This window comes from Watersipora subatra, chromosome 7, assembly GCF_963576615.1.
Source record: "Watersipora subatra chromosome 7, tzWatSuba1.1, whole genome shotgun sequence".
NCBI lineage: Eukaryota > Metazoa > Bryozoa > Gymnolaemata > Cheilostomatida > Watersiporidae > Watersipora > Watersipora subatra.
The window spans coordinates 56,012,609-56,031,854 of NC_088714.1; the positions used below are offsets into that span (position 1 = coordinate 56,012,609).

The 19,246-nt window shown below is 36.5% G+C and overlaps 1 protein-coding gene across 1 annotated transcript; it reads right to left on the reverse strand.

Moving 5' to 3' along the window:
- Nucleotides 1–3,111: 3,111 nt before the first annotated feature.
- On the reverse strand, nucleotides 3,112–18,993 carry LOC137399910 (ubiquitin carboxyl-terminal hydrolase 38-like). Its single transcript, XM_068086171.1, has 10 exons — nucleotides 18,220–18,993; nucleotides 17,969–18,114; nucleotides 17,066–17,246; nucleotides 15,816–16,002; nucleotides 14,924–15,149; nucleotides 13,509–13,651; nucleotides 11,271–11,489; nucleotides 9,389–9,641; nucleotides 6,082–6,214; nucleotides 3,112–3,630 (listed from the first exon to the last, which is right to left on the reverse strand). Exons 1-10 carry the CDS (start codon nucleotides 18,991–18,993, stop codon nucleotides 3,400–3,402), a joined length of 2,493 nt encoding a protein of 830 aa, XP_067942272.1. The 3' UTR covers nucleotides 3,112–3,399.
- Nucleotides 18,994–19,246: the final 253 nt, after the last annotated feature.

Genomic DNA, 19,246 nt, shown 5'->3' on the forward strand with positions numbered 1-19,246 from the left:
AAAAAACAAGGCACTCAAATAGTTTTATTTCCAACCACAAAATTTTTTAAAATAAGGTTATCTGTGCCGTAACCCAAAAGCCTGAAGACATCACAATTGTTCATCTGAACTCTAAAAAATTTTTGTGCTGCCAAAAGTAAAATCAAACGACCGAACAAATTATTCACATGTGTGAATTTTGGTGTGAATATACTCTTTAATATTTTAAGAAGAGTTAATCAGTTGCAAACACCAAAATTATTACAATAGAGCTGCGAGGCACTGTACATCCTGTTGCTGATGGTCTAGCTTAACTGACCCGAATAAGGGCTCAGTACTGGTTTCCATATAAACACATTGTTCTATGACTAAAAAAAATTTTTTTATCGTAGGTGAATGTTAGATTTACGACCTAAAAATACGTGTTTCAACGGTGATTCAAAGCTGTGAAATTTTTTTTCCTTTTTCAAATGCTTTTTTGCTGGGCTCGCATCAATCAAACATTTTTATGAAGTAAAATTTACCTTATATGCATATATCGAGTTTTCGTTAGCAATTGTTGATCTGTCCCTTGAGGCACTGTTTAACAAATGTGATGCATATTCTAAATTGGCTCATGGAATCATTCAGATCGGGAGAGTCGATCAGTAGTCCTGAGTATCGGTGTGGTAATAGTACTAGTTATGGAAAATAGTTGTACTTCTCTTTGCAGCTACTGTCACTGTAGCTGCAAAGATAGGGCAGTTATTTGCAGTTATCTTTGACAAAGATAAGAACAGCTATTTTCCATAAATAGTTTTACCACACCACTACTCACGGCTGCTGATTAACTCTCACGAACTGAATGATTCCATGAGCCAACTTAGAGTGGCATCACATGTGTTAAACAGAGCCTCAAGGGACAGATCAACAATTGCTAATGAAAACTAGAAATGTCATGCAAAGAAGATTTACAACTGCAGCCTTTGTATAGGCGGCAGCAGATAACAACTTTTCAAATCATTAGCAATGATTTGTAAATTTTATTTGCAAATTTTAATTGATGAGTGCAGTCGTTTTAACTGTACGAAACTAAATGGTAGTACAATATTGCCCAATTTTTAGTTCTACGGTTGACTAAATTTAATATATTATATGTATATAGATTATACCGAATCATAGAGTTCGATATGTTTATGTATATATCTAGCTCTATAATCTGGTTGACACTAGCAGATCTATGACTCTATACTACAGTTGTAACTTGTCTATCTGTGACTCCATTTGCTAGATGGAATTTGTATATTTACATATAATTTTGTACTCTAGGCAGATAACAATCATAAACAAGACTGTGTGAGCATTAATGATACCAGCGGGTTTCGTATAGATGTCAGGTGGTGCTAGAACCTCCTTCACGATATGTACAACCTCCTCCTACCTCGCATGAAATGGTCAGGATTCAATCGTTGCTGATTATTGATATTTGGACACACCAGAAAACATTTATTTTTAAAGACATTTTCAAAATCGAAAATTAAAGTTAAACTATTGTAAAGTACTTTAAACTTTAACAAAATTTAATCTGAACCAAAACCTTTAATTGTTACTTAGATGTTAAGATAGCAAAAGCTCATATGATTATGTATTGATTACTTGGCACTTCATAAAAATGGCCTATCATAATAAGTTCATTGCTATATGTGATTCTCGCTTAACCTAACAACAGTGGGAGCAGTGTTAGTTGAAATTTTATTGCTATGAGGTATTTAGCGAAATTGAAATAATTTTAATAAAGTGTGATATTAGTATGTATACAGTAATAATTCTCGGGCTACCAGGACACACTCCTCAACATATACTGTGAGAATTGCCGCTTGTTAAACGAAGGCTATCACACAGCTCCTGCCATAAACAACTTTCTATATTGATATCTCCGATGAAGCAAACAAACCGGTCCAGATAACACCAATGCCTTTTGTCAATATCACCACAGCCCTTACCTTAGAGGAGTTCCTCTCATAAAGAGTAGCCATTGGCTATGTTTTTGGAAAAAAACCAATAGTTTCGAGGGATTCGAGGCACCCTTTTAAACATTGGCTAGATTTCAGTAAGACCAGATAGTGTCACAAAGGAGGCTCACAAATTAGCTAAAATATGCCAACTACCGAGATTAGATAGACCGAGGCAAAGCTGTTCATGCATACTGTCGAACGAGCAAGACGGTAAGCTGAGACAAAAGCACTAAGACTGCATTGTGTGTCACTTTGTGAATATTACAAAGTGACAGATGGTGACAAGTAATCAAAGATTCAAAAGAAAAGTTTTCTTACTTGTCACTCAACAAACATAAAAGAACACAAATGTGAGTAGGTAAATATTCTCAAATGGAAAGCTCGATTATTTTACTCCAGTTATATAAGCAACTGCAAAACTCATTTAAAACGCACAAAGGCCAAGTGTGGCCAGTTAATAAGTTTGAAAACTTATGACCTAATAGGAACGCATTCCTTTGTGCGTATAATTAATTTAGGGCTAATATAAACATAATTTATATTGAACTCATCTACATTTTGCAAGGATGCTCTGCATTGTAGCATGCAGATTTGCCACGTTACTATATATAGTATAACATAGTATAACCATAGTTTAACATCAAAAAGCTTTAGTTATGATATGTACTAGTTTTAGCTAACAAACAGCGAGCTTTTCTGACTCTGAGAAGGTAAGAATAAACAAACCTAGTTATTGGTCAGCCCCTGTAATGGTATAGTAAAACTAGCATGTATAAACCTGTTCTTTCCGCTGGATACAAGATCCTTTTTGTCGAGTGAAATTTGACCGGTGAAAGCCAGAAACCAATTCAACATTCGCAGGCAGCTCAGTAGACCAAATGCAACGATCAGGCCACAACCATAGTCTTAGTGGCCTTGACTGACTGAAAGATGGATAAGTTACTTGAACACATGTGTGAAAGCTTTATATCAACAAAAATGTATGCAGTAAAGGATGGGGAGCCCATGGACTGGCAATGACCCTTGATAGATGCAACCTTTCATAGATGCGACGACCTTGCCTTAATAGGTTTTGAAGGTCGATCCGGCAAGATAATACCAGTGATAAAATATTAATGACTACTGAAGTATATAGGTATATTCATAGAATAATTTTATTTTAAAAAAGCACCATGAGACAAGCACAACTAGGAAATCCTGGTAGGATTTGACATACCAGCAAATACATCAACGTTTAACAAGCCAAACACTGGTATGAGCTTTTAGAAAATGCAAGGCGATAAGCAGGGTGACTCACTTCATCAATTAGACCTTTGTTCAGAAAAATGTCGATGATATAATAATAGCAGTAAATCGCATTACAGGATCCGCTGAGATAGGCGTGATTGATGCAGGAAAGACAATTACATCCTACACATAAACGATGTCAATATATAAAGCGTGAACCAGAGAGGTCGAGAGAGCTATTAGCTGATGGAGGCATATGATCATCATCTTCATCACCGGCATAGCTGTACCATGATCGGGAATCGACTTGCCCAGCTTGTTTCTTTGCCTTTTTCTTTTGGTCAGCCATTTTCAAGTCACGCAACAACTGAAGGTTATCCTCCTCTACGTAGTACCGTAACATTGAAGACACATCTGTAGACTCAGCCATCTGTCAAGTAAAACAAATACACTGTATCCATATTAAGTAAGGGCAACCAGAGAGGACAACTCCGATTAAGCTGCACACTGACTTCTGTTGGTACTACACGTCCAGCTGGTGTTCCGCAACTGGAAGACGCAAGTTTACTTGAATTTACTTGAGTTAACTTGAGTACTATTCAAGTTTGTAATATTTTATTAGGATGATTTTCATATCTGAACATTTTATAAAATAGAGTTGTACACCAATGAATAGCATATACATAGCATATACATAGCATATACATAGCATATACATAGCATATACATAGCATATACATAGCATATACATAGCATATACATAGCATATACATATATCTACCTTGTTAACATGTGTGAGCTCTCATGGTTTTCCTGAATTATGCGTTGAGTGCCAAATAATACCTGATTTCTATGAACACGGTAGCCTAAGTTTCTGAGAGAGGAATATTGTTACAACGATTACTTTAAATATCGTCCCTTCCTATGAACTGAATTGCTTTGGAATAATTTATTATACGGCACCTAAGCTTTTGCATTGCGACTATAAATTTTCGATATATTTACATCGCTTCTGTGTACATGGATAAATTCGGTGCTAGTAAAATGTAGAAAACATCTGGAGTGACAGCTACAATATCTACTATAAGAAAACGTGAACATTTTGTTCGAAGGTTTTTATCACTCAGAAAATGCCGACTCATAAAAGCTGACAGTCTCCATAAACGTCACATTCACACCGCTACTCACGACTACTGATCGACTCTCACAAATTGAACGATTCCATGAGCCAATTTAGAATGTGTATTACATCTTTTTAACAGAGCCTCGAGGGACAGATCAACAATTGCTAATGAAAACTAGAAATGAGATGCAAACGAGACTCACAACTGCAGCCTTTGTATAGGTGGCAGCAGATGGCAAATTTAAAAATCTTTAGCAATGAAACCGCCGTGCTGACACGTTTATATGACACTCTTATTCTCCCGCTAATAACTGCAATACTAACAACAACATGAAGCCTTCGACTGACCCACGCTTTCAGAAACTGACTCTTCAGTACAGCAACTCAGCTAATATTAAAATATGAATCATTACCACAACTTTTCATCAGACGACCAAAGGGCAGCTCAGAGATCTGCCAGTAGGAACAGCGGTAGAGCAAAACTTTCAACTCTGCATAAATCAAGTCTCTTATCTAACAACATTTATACTGCGTGAAGGTTATGTAGAGAAGACAAGTTGAATTTTAGCATAACAAAAGATTTAATACATTTTAATAGATATTAGTACCTAATTTAATTAATTAAGGATGAGATTGGGGGGGTTAGATCAAAGGCCCCAGTATGGACTTCAAGCATTACAGGGCTTCAGAACTACTTTTCTAGCATGGACCAAACTGAAGATCATATGTAGGTCGAGATTTGTTGACTAATAACTCTGCATGTGACATCATAGCGCACTGACTAGCTATAAGGTTTAGAGTTACAGAGTTAAGTGTGAGATGAGACAACGGGTAGTATTACTGCATTGAAGGATATGGTAGTGGCACTGCTCTGATATTACAACCACATACTAGATGATGTTGATTATTACAATGGCTGGATATTGATTATTGACATTTAGCAGAAACTGACAACTTTTTCTACATGTACATGTATAAGCATCTAGCTACATTTTCAAGGAAACTATTGACCACACCCCTTTATAACAGAGTGCTAAAATTGACCCCACCCCTTTATAGCAGAGTGCTAAAACTGACCACACCCCTTTATAACAGAGTGCTAAAATTGACCACACCCCTTTATAACAGTGCTAAAATTGACCACACCCCTTTATAACAGAGTGCTAAAATTGACCACACCCCTTTATAACAGTGCTAACATTGACCACACCCCTTTATAACAGAGTGCTAAAATTGACCACACCCCTTTATAACAGAGTGCTAAAACTGATTACACCCCTTTATAACACAGTGCTAAAACTGACCACACCCCTTTATAGCAGAGTGCTAAAACTGACCACACCCCTTTATAACAGAGTGCTAAAATAGACCACACCCCTTTATAACAGAGTGCTCAAATTTACCACACCCCTTTATAACAGATTGCTAAAACTGACCACACCCCTTTATAACAGAGTGCTAAAACTGGCTACACCCCTTTATAACAGAGTGCTAAAATTGACCCCATCCCTTTATAACAGAGTGCTAAAATTGACCCCACCCCTTTATAACAGAGTGCTAAAATTGACCAAACCCCTTTTTTACAAAGCTACAATAGCTTACATCCATTGCACTAAGTACTATTTTAATATTTAACACTTGTTATATTCCATTTCATCAATAATTTATATTAAACAAAACTGTTTATGATGGCAAAAATCTCATACTTTTACATACATATTTTCCTATCGTATCAAAAGAACTGAAGATTTTTCTTACCTTGTCATGCGGAGAGTCGACTGTATAGAAGAGGATGTAAGGGGTGTCACAGCTGAGCCTGACACTACTAGACTCTATTGCGAGCTGGGATGGAGATACACAAGGAGTAACTCTTATATCATTGAAAAGGTACCTACAGAGAGCAGCAGGCTGGTAGCGAATGACCATGAGCTGTGATATATCAACTGATGTTGCCTAAATAGCTACACTTGTCTATATCTGTCTATATATATTTTTCAGGTCTATAACTTGTACAGACTTGTTTTTGTGTACTTGAATAAAAAGCAAAATAACCTATATAAGTACAATCGATACCTCAACATACAAGCTTAATACGTTCTGGGACTGAGATCATAAGTCAATTTACTCGCATCTCAAAGCACTGTTCCCTATATAAAATAACTAAGTACAGATTAATTCGTTATCGTATTATGAAAATACCATCTAAACAGGATATTTTGGTGAAAAAATGTGTTATCAATATCATGTGTGTGCGAGCACGCACACACATGATAGTGATTATTGAAATTTCGCTGAAACAGACAGCTTTTTTCTAAATGTGTAGGCATACAGCTACATTTCCATAAAAGACGCATACATATGTATTTTCATACATATGTATGCGACATACACACACACACGCGCGTGCACACACACACACATACAGGTTCCCACACATAGAGGTTTTTCGGTATGTGTGTACGTACCAAAGAACCTGTATTTGAATGCCACCTTCATTTAAAAACCACCTCTATTTGACGGCCACTATGGGAGAGGGTTGAAAAATACACAGAGCGACACCTCTTCATTGAACGCCACTTTTATTTGACTGATACTATTTGACATTCTTAATCTTTACAAACCCATAACAGCAAGTGGTCAGTAAAAATGTGTCCACAAACCCAAGTAACAAGGACTCGATTACATCAATAATAATTAATTCGTTCACTGTTTTTGTTCGTATTGAAATCCGTTTTCCAACTCCAAATTTTTAGGCTTTTCCGTTAAAAACTTTGATTGCAACACCATAGAAACAATCAGTAACTGTATCAGGCCTGGCTAATAGTAGTTCCTCTTTTAACGCGGTCTTGTTACTTCGATGTATATTGGAAAAAGTTTTCGCATTTATGATGAAAAATGTGCTACTTTGAGGCTATTTTGATCACCAGCGGTTTCTCTTTATTTGCGCTAGAAGTTTCTATTCAAAATGGCATCGCGTAAAAGTTTTGCTCTGCTAAAAAATTGTTGCATGCTAACATCGATTAGCTCAGCTGTGCAGAAGACGAGTTGAGGTCAGAAGACATTGCGGAAGGTATTGAACAGCCAGACGAACAGGAAATGGTTCCCAACGAAAGCAACAATCAGTATGCAACTTGTCATGCAAACGATTCTAATATTTGTTTTAAAAATGTTAATACTTCTTTTAAAAATGCTAATTTTTGTTGCTGAATGTATTATAATCATAGTTTGCTTACTTCACGTGTTCTTGAATATATATATATATATATGTTTGTAGCAGTTGATATAGTATTATTATAAAACATCTAAATTTCTAGATTTATTTAAAATGAAATGAAAAACTTTAAAGCTCTAACAAATTGCAACGCAGGTTATAATATCATCGTAGGTTAAGTGCAAGCAATAGATATCTACTCTTAGAGACATGTATCAGCTTGCTCGTGCAAATTTATTTAAAGATCTACGACAAGCTGGAGGTAAGTTAGCCAATCTCGTGCATCTAAAAGGATTAATGTCGCATCGCCAAGAGGAGAGCGCGAAATATAGGCAACATTTGATTCGCCGTGAAAGGGTTAAATTTATCTTCCCAACATTCTTACGAGTTGTTTGAAAAAATACAAAGCCACCCTTTATTTGAATGTCACTGCTAATACAGCGCCACCGTAAGAGAAGGCCTGAAAAAAGCAGCATTGCGTTGGAATAAAAGTTTTATGGTATATACATATACACACATATATGTATATGTGTGCACGCACGTACACATACATACATGTATAAATGTATTGATATACTAGTTGAACGCCTGGCTTTGCATGGGTAATAAAAAAGTCTTTGCATAGATAAATTATTCTTAATTGGCTAAGTTTCTTTACCCAATGAACTTGAGTAACTCAAGCTAGTAACTTAAGTGCACAACAGAAGCGACATTGAAGATTGGCAAGGGTAATGAGTATCATGTGCACTATTATTTATCCCTCCAGCCAATCGGACACACAGTCTAGTGGTTTAGACCGCTTGTCTGCAGATTTGGAGGTTCTGAGTTCAAATCCTGTATGAGGTGCATTTTTCATTCCAAAAGCTTTATTGCTATAACTGGCTACACAAATGACAAACACTGTTATATGTGTGTACATGATATATACCTGGCATCATCCGGGGGAAAACTTTAATATTTAATTGTTATTCGAGTAATTTCTTAACAAATTTAAATTAATCTTATTTTTGAATTATGAAAATTTTTCAATGGATACTCTTTACCCTGCAATGTACTGAAACCACGAACGGTAAACCATTTTGAACCAATTCAATCATCAATCAATGTATTAATCAATCAATCATTTCGTACAAAGACACAACATATAAATAATAAGCATTCAAGCAGAGATTCCATTTTTGCGATTTTAGTCGTTTCAACATTTATTGTAAGAAGGCAAATCCAGCTAAGATAAATATTCATGCATCCATAGAGTAAATTTTGAGACTATTTATGAGTGAAAGCACTTTACAAGCTCCTTGCTTATATTAAACTCTATGCTTCTTCTCATTCGTTTGCTCAGCAAACAAATGACTAAAGAATTGGTTTACAATCTCACCTTACATAGATCTATTTAGTAACATTAATGGTCAAAACTCTCTATAAATATTAAGCCTGGTTCCCATATACACCGCAAAGCACCGGCGACAGCCTCGCAGGCTATCAGCGGTGAAATGTGAACCTACGCCAGGCGGTGCCGCCGAGTACCACCGGTAGTCAACGCCAGAGTTTAGCGCTCTTCATATTTCGCAAAGAGTTGCAGGTAAAACATTCCCAAAATGCACTGTACAGGTGAAGGTCACCATTATCGAAACAGCATGGCGAGCAAACATTTTTATGCAGTTATTAGCGATGCAGCTTTATGTGAACAGAAGCCGCCGAGCCTAGCGTCGTAAGTGTTTTGCTGCGCAAGATTACCGCCGGGGTCTCGTAACTGATATGGGAACCAGGCTTTAGGCCACCAGTTAAATTGCCTCAACTAATCACCGGATATAAGCCTGAGATTATGGGTGGTACCCGCCCTTATCCACTCACCATTGTCTATTCTCCCTAAGACTACGGGCATAGGTGTAGTAATGGCCGCCATTCAGCGATGTTCCGGAATGAACTATGACAGCGTTAAGCTTGTACGCTTCACCCTTTAATTCTAGGACATCTGGATAGCAGACTGGTGTTTTCAGTTTGACATTTTTGGCAAGCTTGTGGTTGTAAGAAAATCTGCATAAAGTGAGGACAAGGCAGGTAGGAAGGGAGCAATCGAGGAGACTTCTTGTCGCATCTTGAAGACCTGCAAAACATTCAGAAGCAATACAGTGAAAGTGATTATTTTACTAACTATTTACCATGTTTCCTACTATTGTGAGAGATTTTAACAACAAAAGCAGGTTAAATGTGCAAAAGAGAAACTAGAAACAAACCAAACAGATTGCAGTTTCATGTTTGGTAAAATATGCCTCAGTAGAAGATTCAGTGATACTAGAGTATGCTGACTTCACCAACAGAACTATCAATTATCCCTGACTTGAATGAGGAAACAACTTTTTAGTTAACCATCGCGGAAGTAATGATTATGCCTGAAGCTTCAAGGTAGTTCGAGCTCAAACAATCGCACCTCATGAAGATTTGGCTACACACACACACACACCAAAGAAATGCACCGCTGATACGAAGTATAGATGTTTATTGTGGCTACACACACATACCACTTGCAACTAAACAATGCATCGGGTTGACAAATACATTGAGCAATAAAAATTGGCCTCATTCGTGTGAAGCCCATGATGCCTTGGCTAGATCTTCCAGTCCGCCTATTTAAGTAATGTCAGGTTATTAATTACCTAATATCAAAGACTTACGCAGCTATTTCTATAGTTAAGTCTCGCTCAGATAAATGCTAGATATTTATGACGATAGCAGCCAAGTACAAAAATATTCAAAAGTTTATGAAAAATATTCATAAGTTTATGAAAAATATTCATAAGTTTATGAAAAATATTCATAAGTTTATGAAAAATATTCATAAGTTTATGAAAAATATTCATAAGTTTATGAAAAATATTCATAAGTTTATGAAAAATATTCATAAGTTTATGAAAAATATTCATAAGTTTATGACACGCATTAAACTGTCAAAAAGATGTTATCACATTTAATAACCATAAGATTTATCTAAAACAACTTATGAGATATTCTAGTTTGTTATAGTGGCTATCATACAGTTGTCACAAAAAATAATTTCTTTCTCAATGCGTAAACAGTTGTTTATGTGAAGCACTGTTGTCATTGTCATTCAAAAGCAAATCTTGCTGGCAACTTGGTAGAAATGAATATAATTACATCAAGATCATTATAATAGAGTATTTTAGCCAACCGCAGTTGTATCGGTTCCTACATAGACCAACATGTTTGTTGTTGAAACTACACACCGACAGGAGTAACGACTTAAGTCCATCGTGCCAAAATTGCTATTGCAAACTGAAGATTCGTGGAAGATTAGAAGTACAAAACAATTCTGCACTATAGTTTCAATGTAAAGTCGAGACGTACAGCTGTTCGATTTTCCACTATATTTTATTTTAAAACCGTGACTTACAGCTGGGCAGCATTAAGCTATACACAGATTATGTTATTATTTGTATTGACATGCTAAGAGAGTAACCAACAGTAGAGTGGATACACGAATCAACCAGTTCTCAAGGTGACATACGCTGACACTCTTGCTGCAAGAGATGCTAAACATTGTCTTGAGAAAATAAAAAAACGACATCATCTGGATGCTAATATAATCGTATTTAGCACAAATACCAGTTTTTCAAGCAGCCCTCTTTAGCTTCACACACCTGCATACATGAACTCACACCAAAATACCACAAAACGAATCATTTAATCCAAAAATATTTATAAACTCATCACCAACCGCATGCATCACAGCTGAACTGATTGGCTCCGGCAAGCTCTTCCGGTTTTCCTGCATAATCTTCAAGGAGTGTCTCAAGGTGCACTCTCTCCTGAGCTGGCCTCTCTTCAGCAAAATGCAATGAGATATCATAAAACTTCTGATGAGTTTGAGTTTCCTTGCCACACCTGTGACACCTTGTCACAACTGTGTCACTTCCTGTGAAGTACCTTGTCACATCTGTAGGAAACAATGAATATTTAAACTCTATATCTGACGTGAACATGTGTGCAACGCGCTTCAGATTTTGCAATTAGTCGTTTTTGTTCAAGGGCTATATAAATGTAAATATGATCAATGAGAATAACAGACTTCAGTCTGATCAAATAAATTACGGAGGGAGCCAATGTATGTATAAATTTTTACTGGTATTTGTATTCACCAACAAAATGTGTTATATTATATGCTAAAAAAGAGAAACAACAACATAAAAGACAGAAATTAGGACTTATTGAGTGAGTTGAACCGACGCTGAAGTTGGTAATCTAAAGGTCCAGCCACACGTGACGAATTATTCGTTCAATCTGACCGAATTAACGAATTTCACAGAATTCACAGATTTATTCGGCCGAATATCTCAGAATCGTCTGAGCTGTGCATGCACACCGAATTCGTCAACGAAACGCTTTTAATTGGCTTACCAATTTTTTTAGCGAGCACGATTCTAGTAGCTTTGACAAGTGCTATAGTTCAAGACATGTACGACGACACACAATAAAAGTATCACCGCGATATGACTTGATACATACGATGCAACTGCCTATATGCGCTAGAGATAGTGACTGTTTTTGCGACGGAGCTTTTGCTGCATAAAAATAAATTAGTATTATTGAAAAAGAAACAACTTATAGCTTCTAAAACATCTAAAAGAAAATACTGGATACACAATGAGAAGTTCCTGTCATGGTGAACCAACGAGAGAGAACCAACAATAGCGCATATAGGCAGTTGCATCGTATGTATCAAGTCATATCGCGGCGATACTTTTATTGTGTGTCATCGTACATGTCTTGGACTATACCACTTGTCAAAGCTACTATAATCGTGCTCGCTAAAAAAAATGGTAAGCCAATTAAAAGCGTTTCGTTGACGAACTCGGTGTGCATGCACAGCTCAGACGATTCTGAGATATTCGGCCGAATAAATCTGTGAATTCTGTGAAATTCGTTAATTCGGTCAGATTGAACGAATAATTCGTTACGTGTGGCCGGACCTTTATAGTATTGCGGAGGAGTCGGGATAGTGAAAGGAAGGTCGTAGTAACAGAAGGTTCATAAACTGAAACCATACTATGGTGCATGCAGTATGTTGTTGTCACGGAATAAACAATAAGTTCTGTCTAAAAACATTACCGCTTCGGATCATCCAGGGTTAAAGCTAGTGAATTGGCAACCTGTCCATCAATTGTTTGATTCAAACAATTCCTGAAATTTTGGATTTAAACAAGCAGTTTGATGAATTGCAACAAAATTCAACTGTTAAAAAGAGCTGTTTTCTCCCTGCCTGATATTAATAGCGTAATTTTAGTGCAGTAATTTTTTTTGAGGAAAAAAAGGTCGATCGCAGGCAATTTTATTGTATTTGCGAGTTGTTTAATGGTCAGGTTAACAAACATGAAATAGGTTCATGCTGCCTTGTGAAAGCCTAAAAATAAAGGGTTTGGGTAGACAGCACTTACACGCCTTAAAGATGAACTTAAACGAAACTTTAGTAGATTTATCAAAAAGTTAGCACTTTTCTACCATTTGCGATTAATTATGATGTTTAAGGTGCGCTGACTGCCAGGATATTTCAAGATAAAAATCGACAAAACTTTTTCACAATTAAAACACTAAAAAAATGTTCCAAAATGATGTCACTAGTTGCGCAGCTGCCTCTCTCTCTCATTATTGATAACAGTTTTTGTCATAACAGTCAAGTTGCAGTGCTACGCGTCTCTATTCTGATCTGAGCGTTTTAACTGTGATAAAGTTTTCTCTATTTTAATCTTGAAACATCCTGGCTGTTAGATCATCACAAACATCAAAAACAATTTCAAATGATAGGAAAATACCAATATTTTCTGATAAAATCTACTAAACCGTTGTGTTAGTTAAACTATAAATGGGTTACTACTTCTTCAAGAACTAATTGGACTTGCTTGTCAGAAGGGAGCTGGTTTTTGTGAATAAATTATTGTCATGAGGACATAACTCCTACCTCCGTGGTCTGGCAGTCTCTTGCTCTCTTCATGTATGTTGTCTAGAAGAAATCTGAGGTACTCACTGCTGTCCTGTTGGTGACCCTGTATGAACCAGCTCGGCCAGCCAACTTTTATATACTCAGAAGGATCTACCGCAGCTCTGCGAAACCAATAAATTATGCATATAGAATGGCCATGAACATTGTCTATGATTGGGCTTGAGCATGGGCTCCATGGTTGTCTATGATTAGCCGTGACCATGAGCAAGGCTAAAACAAGCGTGCTGAGGCTGCCCTTTCTACAATCCGATCGACTAACTTCTCATCCATTTATTTTTAGTATTCCAGTCATAGTTGAGACCTGGTATACTGCCTGTTCCCAGTCATCATGAAAGTAACACTGCATTTTACTGCACATACAGTCATAGACATAACACTTACTGTATATGTAAGCATACATAGTGCAAAAATTGAACAAAGGGCTTCGAAGAGCAGCTAAAAATTAAAGATTCTACATGTAAACGCTTTGGTAATATTTGAAAAAGCTTTGAAAAATGTAAATCCATTCTAAGTCATCTCAAACTTTGCTGACTCGTAATAAAGCTGTAACGACACAGTCGCAATCATACGAATCAACAGCCAAGCGCAACCGGCTCAAATTCTTTGACACCGTGTATCCGAAAATATAGATGGGATAACAATCAATCCAGGATTATATTAGCGGTTAGACTTGTTTTCCTTACAAATATTAAGTACAAGTACAAATATTAGGCTATTTTAAAGCAAGTTCTAGAATAGAATGAAAAAAGAAAATAATATATAAATAATAATAGTGATAATAAATTGCTGCAGTATTAAACCTTTCAAATAGACCAGTAGATAGTAGCAACCACAACTACAATACGGCATATGTGCCTTTGGCCTGTTTGCTGAACCATTAATTCTTTCATGAGGAAATAACTCCCGATTAAAAAAAAGTTAGCCGTCTCATAACTATTTCAAAAATTGTGGTTACTTTTTGGTGATACTAGTTCGATCAAACACCTGTAACTAGTAGAGCATGATTTTCACTAACTATACCATCACGATCATGCATGGTTGCAGGTTGGCTTTTTTAGTGAAACCAAAAAGGCAATTTAGCTTCATGAATAATGATCAGATACCACTACTCACTTATAAACCAAACTCAAAGCTTTAGAAGTTATTTCTTGTTTAAATTTTGGATTTAGCTAAAAGGTGAGCAACAAATTCGTTACTTTTATGCAACACAAAACTACCAAAGGATTTGCGAGCCTCTCAAAGGTTCTGTATAAAGTTACTATCTATCATCACACATAATTTAGGTTTGCCAACTCAATTTTAACTTAATTCAGACACAACTGGTGGAACAGAGAATATACTACATATTCAGTTGATACAAAACTGACTCCAACCTTTGTGTAAGGTGCAAAGAAGCGAAGACCCTCTGCAGATGTTGCAATAGATTTCCTTGACTCAAACCATTCGATAGCAAGGTAGTCTGCAGGGTGTCTATGCTGTAGAGAGCCTGTAGAACTGCATTGAGAAAGCATGTGTTCCCTAAATTCTCTAGCCCGACCTTCTCTCCCTTGCGCACCAAATGGGAACTGTTAGACAACGTGCTGAAGCTGTGTGAGACATCTGTAATTCAACCAAAGACAAATATGAACTTGCTGTCTGGCTGTCATCCTTACCTAGGCAGATACATGTACATCCTGTCTTCAATAAAACCATGGATAGACGACACATTTACAGACCCTAAAAAAACAAAAGTACAAATGAAAAATATGCATCTGTGAAAACACGCAATAAAATTTTGAGAGTAAATGCAATGGTGCAAACAAGATGGCTTGGACATACTATCCTGTGCACTGACTTGTGCACATACTTGGACATACTATCCTGTGCACTGGTTTTTAGAGCCCACCGATACAGGTACAATGTACTACAAGATTTGCGCAGGATGTAAGCCCTAAGTGAATGGCACGACTCCAAGCCACTTCCTACAGATAAGAATTGCAGTGCATAGAGTTAGCCTAACCGGTCTATCAGTAACCCATCTCGCTGACCCATCAATGAGGAGCTCTGACTTGTAAAGACAAAACTCAATAAAAAAACGCTAAAAATATTTGTAGCTAAAATATTCGACACCTTTGACATCACCGTGAGCATCATTTTAACATTTCTTTAAAATTCATCATATATAACTTGAAGAGATGTGAACAATTTTGTACTTGGTTAAACAGCAATGCGCAATGCAAAAATGAAACATTTTTTTCACATAGTCTGATTCCGCAGTACTTTTACCTGCAATGAAGTATGTCTTGAGTACATTCTGTATGTATGATTCTTGGAGAGGCTCTGCATCACCAAACTTAGACAATAATGCGTTGTAAAGCTCAGGGTAACCCGGGTGAACATACATGAGTATCTGCACCAACTCTGACAACTGACTGAACAGTTTGTCATCTTGGACTGTTTCGACCAGTTCGAGCTGAAAAATCAAAGCCAAAAATTGACGAAGCCAGTTACAGCAGACGGTTACCTCGCCTCACCGAGAGTTAGCGATAGTGTTAAACTATGACAGCCAAAGCACTAGCGGCAGAGAATGACATGACAACAGATGGATCAAAATTTCTTTCACGATCCAGTTTTGCCTGAAAACTTCATGGATTTTTCGTAAAAAGTCGGCAGCATATAAATATATTTATCGTGTGATTGACTTGACACAATCATTATACAAAATTCAAGCGACAGTCAGACCTCAATTTTCGACCCCCGTCCATTTCAGAAGGCTGCAAGAAAAATAATTTGTTCAAAATCGAAAGCAATTTCTCCATTTACAGTTTGTATGAATAATTTTAATCCGTTTCAAGAACACAAAATGTCTTAAACATTTTTACTTTATTTTACGCAATGAGCTGCATATTAAAATAACTGTTAATGCATAAACTACTGAGACCCCTTCTCTCAAGTACTCTGACAATAAAGTACTGTATGTTATGCTGGTGCATGTATTCCTGTACCTGTAGCAACTAACACCTAGCTGGTTTCCTTACTTTTATATAAAATAAAAAAGTGTAGAAATAGTGTGCTAAATTATAGCAAAATATAAAAATATAGCCAGTATTTTGTAAACTGCCATGAACAAGTCTACAGACAACAGTTGACCACCAGAAATGAGAGAAAGTCACTTGACAACAAAACCGTAACGGGAATGTTTTTTTGGCTTAGCTGTTAATGTTTTTGTTCGATATCTGAATTGTTTGAGACCTGAGATATTTAAAAAGAATAAATCCTAGTTTGAATTGTGATACATTGAGTTAACAAACGCACACTTTTTAAAGAGGTAGATAACTCCAATTAATAGAATTACTGAGCGAACTTTAGCTAACACCGAATATAATACGCATATTTAACATGTAGTCTGCGCAAACCCCAAAAATTTAGTAGGGCTACTGCTTTTGCTTAATTAAGGTGAAAACTCCAGCTGACAAAAACATACATTTTTGGAGCTGCTAACAAGCTGAATGTGTACAGTAGAAAAAGAGACTCACTATAGTTGGGATGCAACTGTGAAAGGCTTGAGGGCACTTTTGTTGATAGAGTAGAAAAACTGTTAGCACCCGCAGTGTGCTGAACCTGATTTGCTGACAGTGTAGTTTTCTAACTACAGACACACAGGACTTGTCGACAATTGCGAGCAAAAGAATTCCTCTGCCATCTTCAGCCAAGCCTCTAAAAGTACACAACAATTTTTAAGAGATGCAAAATTTTTTGTTTTGCGTTTTTGTACTAACAATGAGGCGGAAGTTCCGATCAGTAATATGAAATCTCTCTATGCCAAGAAAGTGCCCAAACTATTTCAGGATCAATTTTACAAATCAGTTTGGAACTTTAAGCAGCCTATCGATTCCTCTTGTAATATCTAAAATACTTTTAGGCTCTCTAGATAACATCAGACTATAGCTTGTCAGCTTTGTGCTGCTCAGCAGAAGATACCATTTTAGAATAATATGCCAAATTTATCAGCTACCATACCACTTTTTTTAACAGAAAAATAAAAAACTGCATTGCTCTTGAAGAATATTATTTAATCTATAGTAGTAATACTACACCACACAGCTTACTTGCCATACTATGGAATATTTGGCATTTACTTATATCGGTTAAAATGTGCATGCTTAAACCGTTTGCAAAAATAATCTTGGTTACGCCTAGCCCGCTTGAAGATCATGATTGCATGAGAGATCATGACGGGTAGTGTAACGATTACAAGCACAATAATTATTATAAGCATGACTTTTATTATAGTAAAGATTCAGACAAGCTATGTTACTCAAATTCATTAGGGATAGAAACTTAGCCAATGGCAACTACATTACCAGGCACTGTTGATAAGGCGTTTTTATTACTCGTGCAATGCCGGTCATTTACCTAGTACACGTTATTGAACATACCGAGCAATTTTGAGAATCCATTCATGGATAGTTGCATGCTTAGGCCACTGCAACCAACTGACCATATGTGTAAGAGCATTGCTAATCTGAGTATTTGAAATCTGAGAGTCTTTTAATAGGTTAGAACAAACATCTTCCATCATGGCCTGAAAGTAAAATAATTATTTAAAGTTTTACTTGATTTTGAAGATGGATAAGTAGGGGCAAGATAAAAAAAAACATTTAAAACTGAGCATCTCTTTAGTACAAACCACTGGAACACTCTGAAGAACTGAACTGAGAGCTACAGAAACGTCGTCTATTTCTGGTGTTGAAGAAATTATGTTAAATAGGTGTTGTAATGACTTCAAGATGTGTAGTTTAGGAGTCTTTGACTTCTGCCAGATATTTTTTATAAGACGTTTAATCTGGTTCACTTGATGTATGAAATCATGTGGATTCATCACGTTCACGTCAATGAACGATTTGCTAAGCTGTTCTATCAGCATTTTTAGTAATGCCGAAATATTCTGCAACGGTGAAATCTGTGGATGTCTATCAATAAAATCAGCAATCACGGATAATTTATTCGTTTCTTCCCCGGCTCTACGTATCAGTATGTGAACTATGTCACTAGAAAAAAATGACACAATATCATTTAGCTTCTCTGACAACGGAGTGTTGGAACTGACATCACCTACAGACTCTAAGATACTAAGAGAGGAGCTAACTAAATCGCACAACGAAACGATTTCAAGCTGTTCGCCGGTAGAATTTATCATCATAATCAATTCTGTAGTGAGTGTTTCAATCATAGTGTCAATATTGTTATTAGCCCATGCCACAAATAAAGATTTTGCCATTTCCATATTTTCAACTGAAGTTCCTGAGTTCAGCCAATATGGTACAGTCGCAAGAATCAATGCTCTAACTTCCTCGTGGGTGTGAGGATGATTTCCACTTTTCTCAATCATCCTAAGTGTTTTCAATTTCTTGTCTGTATCCAAAGTTGTCGCACTCATTAATCCACGAAAAATTGCATCCATAATGAAAACAAATACAACGCCGCCTTACAGGTAGTTTCAATCATTAATAATCGAAAATGAACTTTTGCGTAACACAGATGGTTGCTGGATTCGCTACACTTAGACTGTCTTTTGTAAAATAGAGAACGTCTCGTCAAAATGAATTTCTGTACTCCAGAGCCTGTCGTAGAAACTCGGCATTTTTTCAAAACTTATCTACGATATCTTCGCCTACCAGTAGTACAATTGTATATATTTCTATGGGATAATAAAA